Source organism: Trichechus manatus, unplaced genomic scaffold (genome assembly GCF_000243295.1).
Source record: "Trichechus manatus latirostris isolate Lorelei unplaced genomic scaffold, TriManLat1.0 scaffold00065, whole genome shotgun sequence".
Taxonomy (NCBI): Eukaryota; Metazoa; Chordata; class Mammalia; order Sirenia; family Trichechidae; genus Trichechus; species Trichechus manatus.
In genome coordinates, this window is record NW_004444001.1 from 77,648 (window position 1) to 79,613 (window position 1,966).

General features: G+C 38.4%; 1 protein-coding gene across 11 annotated transcripts in view; it reads right to left on the minus strand.

Annotated features, from left to right (window-relative positions):
- The window catches only part of FKBP5 (FKBP prolyl isomerase 5), a 129,589-nt gene that overhangs the window by 3,958 nt on the left and 123,665 nt on the right, over positions 1 to 1,966 (minus strand). For 10 of the 11 annotated variants that reach the window (XM_023734124.1, XM_023734123.1, XM_023734125.1 and 7 more), the window contains one exon: positions 1,565 to 1,750. In XM_023734124.1, the coding sequence (XP_023589892.1) occupies positions 1,565 to 1,750 (186 nt within the window). Of the gene's footprint in view, positions 1 to 1,564; positions 1,751 to 1,966 lie in introns of those variants that run through there. The other variant, XM_023734130.1, reaches the window with a different exon arrangement.

Here is a 1,966-nt window from a genome sequence, read left to right on the forward strand (position 1 = left end):
TGTTATGGGCACAAAAGTTGGTTGACCAGGTAGCTGTCTTCCAAACTTCCTGGCATAGAAGAATGAGCACTGCCAGTGTTGTATCTGTTTGTTGAAACACTTCAGTTGGTATTCCATCAATTCCTGGAGCTTTGTTTTTTGCAAATGCCTTCAGTACCATCGGTTCTTGATCACAGCTACCTCCTGAAATGGTTGAGTCAGGAGCCCTGGTGACACAGTGGTTAAAGAACTTGGCTGCTAACCAAAAGGTCAGCAGTTTGAACCCACCAACTGCTCCACAGGAGAAAGATGTGACTGACTGCTTCCGTAAAGATTTACAGACTTGGAAACCCTATGGGGGCAGTTCTACTCTGTCCTATAGGGTCACTACGAGTCAGAATCAACTCGATGGCAGTGGGTTTTTGGTTAGAAATTGCTGAACGTCGATCAATTCTTTTTGGTAGAGTGACTCTGTATTCCTCCCATCTTCTTTTGGTGCACCCTGTGTCATTCAATTTTTTGCCTATAGAATCCTTCAATATTGCAACTCGAGGCTTGAATTTTTTCTTCATTTCTTTCAGCTTGAGAAATGCTGAGCGTGTGCCTCCTTTTTGGTTTTCTAACTCCAGGTCTTTGTACATTTCACTATAATACTTAACTTCTTGAGCTGCTCTTTGAATTGCTGTTCAGCTCTTTTACTTCATCATTTCTTACCTTTGCTTTAGCTACTCTACGCTCAAGAACAAGTTTCAGAGCAATAATAATAAAGAAGCATAAAATCTAAAAAAGGTAATTAACAATAACATCCCTTTCTCAAGCAAAACTCACCAAAACTCAAAAATAATCTTACAAAGAATGGAAGAAACAGAATTGCTTCTTGTTTTTCTTATCCCTTTATGTCTATCTTTAAGACACATCTAATTATTAGATTTTACTCATAATGTAATATACACTGCTCATCCTGAGACCAAATACCTAAAATAACAGAATCAGCTGGTATACAGAAATATTAGAGTAGCACATATAATAAACCATTGTCCTGGAGATCTACGTTAAGTATTAAAAGACCAGTCACAGTAGTATTACATTTGTGAATAGGGAGTGGGCTGCTGATGCTTTGTGGGTCTTTATTTACATGTATCCTTACTCAGTGAATAAATAATAAAAAATGACTTGTATATATCCTTCATGTGAACAGTCACAGCCTATTATATTAAAGTCCTGAAAAGCTTAAGTTAAATCTGTTCCTGTTAAACTGAACCTGAGGAGTTATATGTCTAATCTGATACCAAATGTCATAGGTTTAAGGAAGGCCAAGGATAAGAATAGTTTAATTTTATGAAAATTTTCATTCATAATGGATCATTACAGTGTAGGCATCAGAAAAGTCTGACTACAAGCAAAATCTTTTTGAATTTCCCATTTTATATTGAGAAACAAATAATCCCCAAACATATAAATAAAACAGAGCAAAATGAAAAACTGTCCAACCCTTGGTTGAGAAGCAGCAAAAGATGACTAAGCGTGGGGATGGACAGAAAGTTCTGGAATATCTAAAGTCCATCGTCCATGAGACACTCTTTACCTTATCACAGCATTCGACAGCTTTGGTGTACTCTCTAAGCTTCAGGTAGCACATGGCCAGGTTCAGAAAGGCAGCAAGCAGAAACGATTCAGAAGCCTTCGATTCTTTTTCTGATAAACCATACTCCATCTCTAGCCAGGACACTATCTTTCCATACTGAATCACTGCCTGCATGTACTTGCCTCCCTAGAATAAAAACACGAACAATTATTTGTTGTACTAGGCTCTGTAGGGGGACAAAAGAAGCATAAGTCACAGCCCTCCCTCAGAAAACCAAGTCCTCAAAATAAAAAAATTCCCTCCTACTACCATGGTGCTTGATCATTTCTTTCTGTCCCCAGGAGGTGGCCATGCAGGCACCTTTTCCCATTCTTTTTTAAAGTCCCAGTGACCTACAAGCTG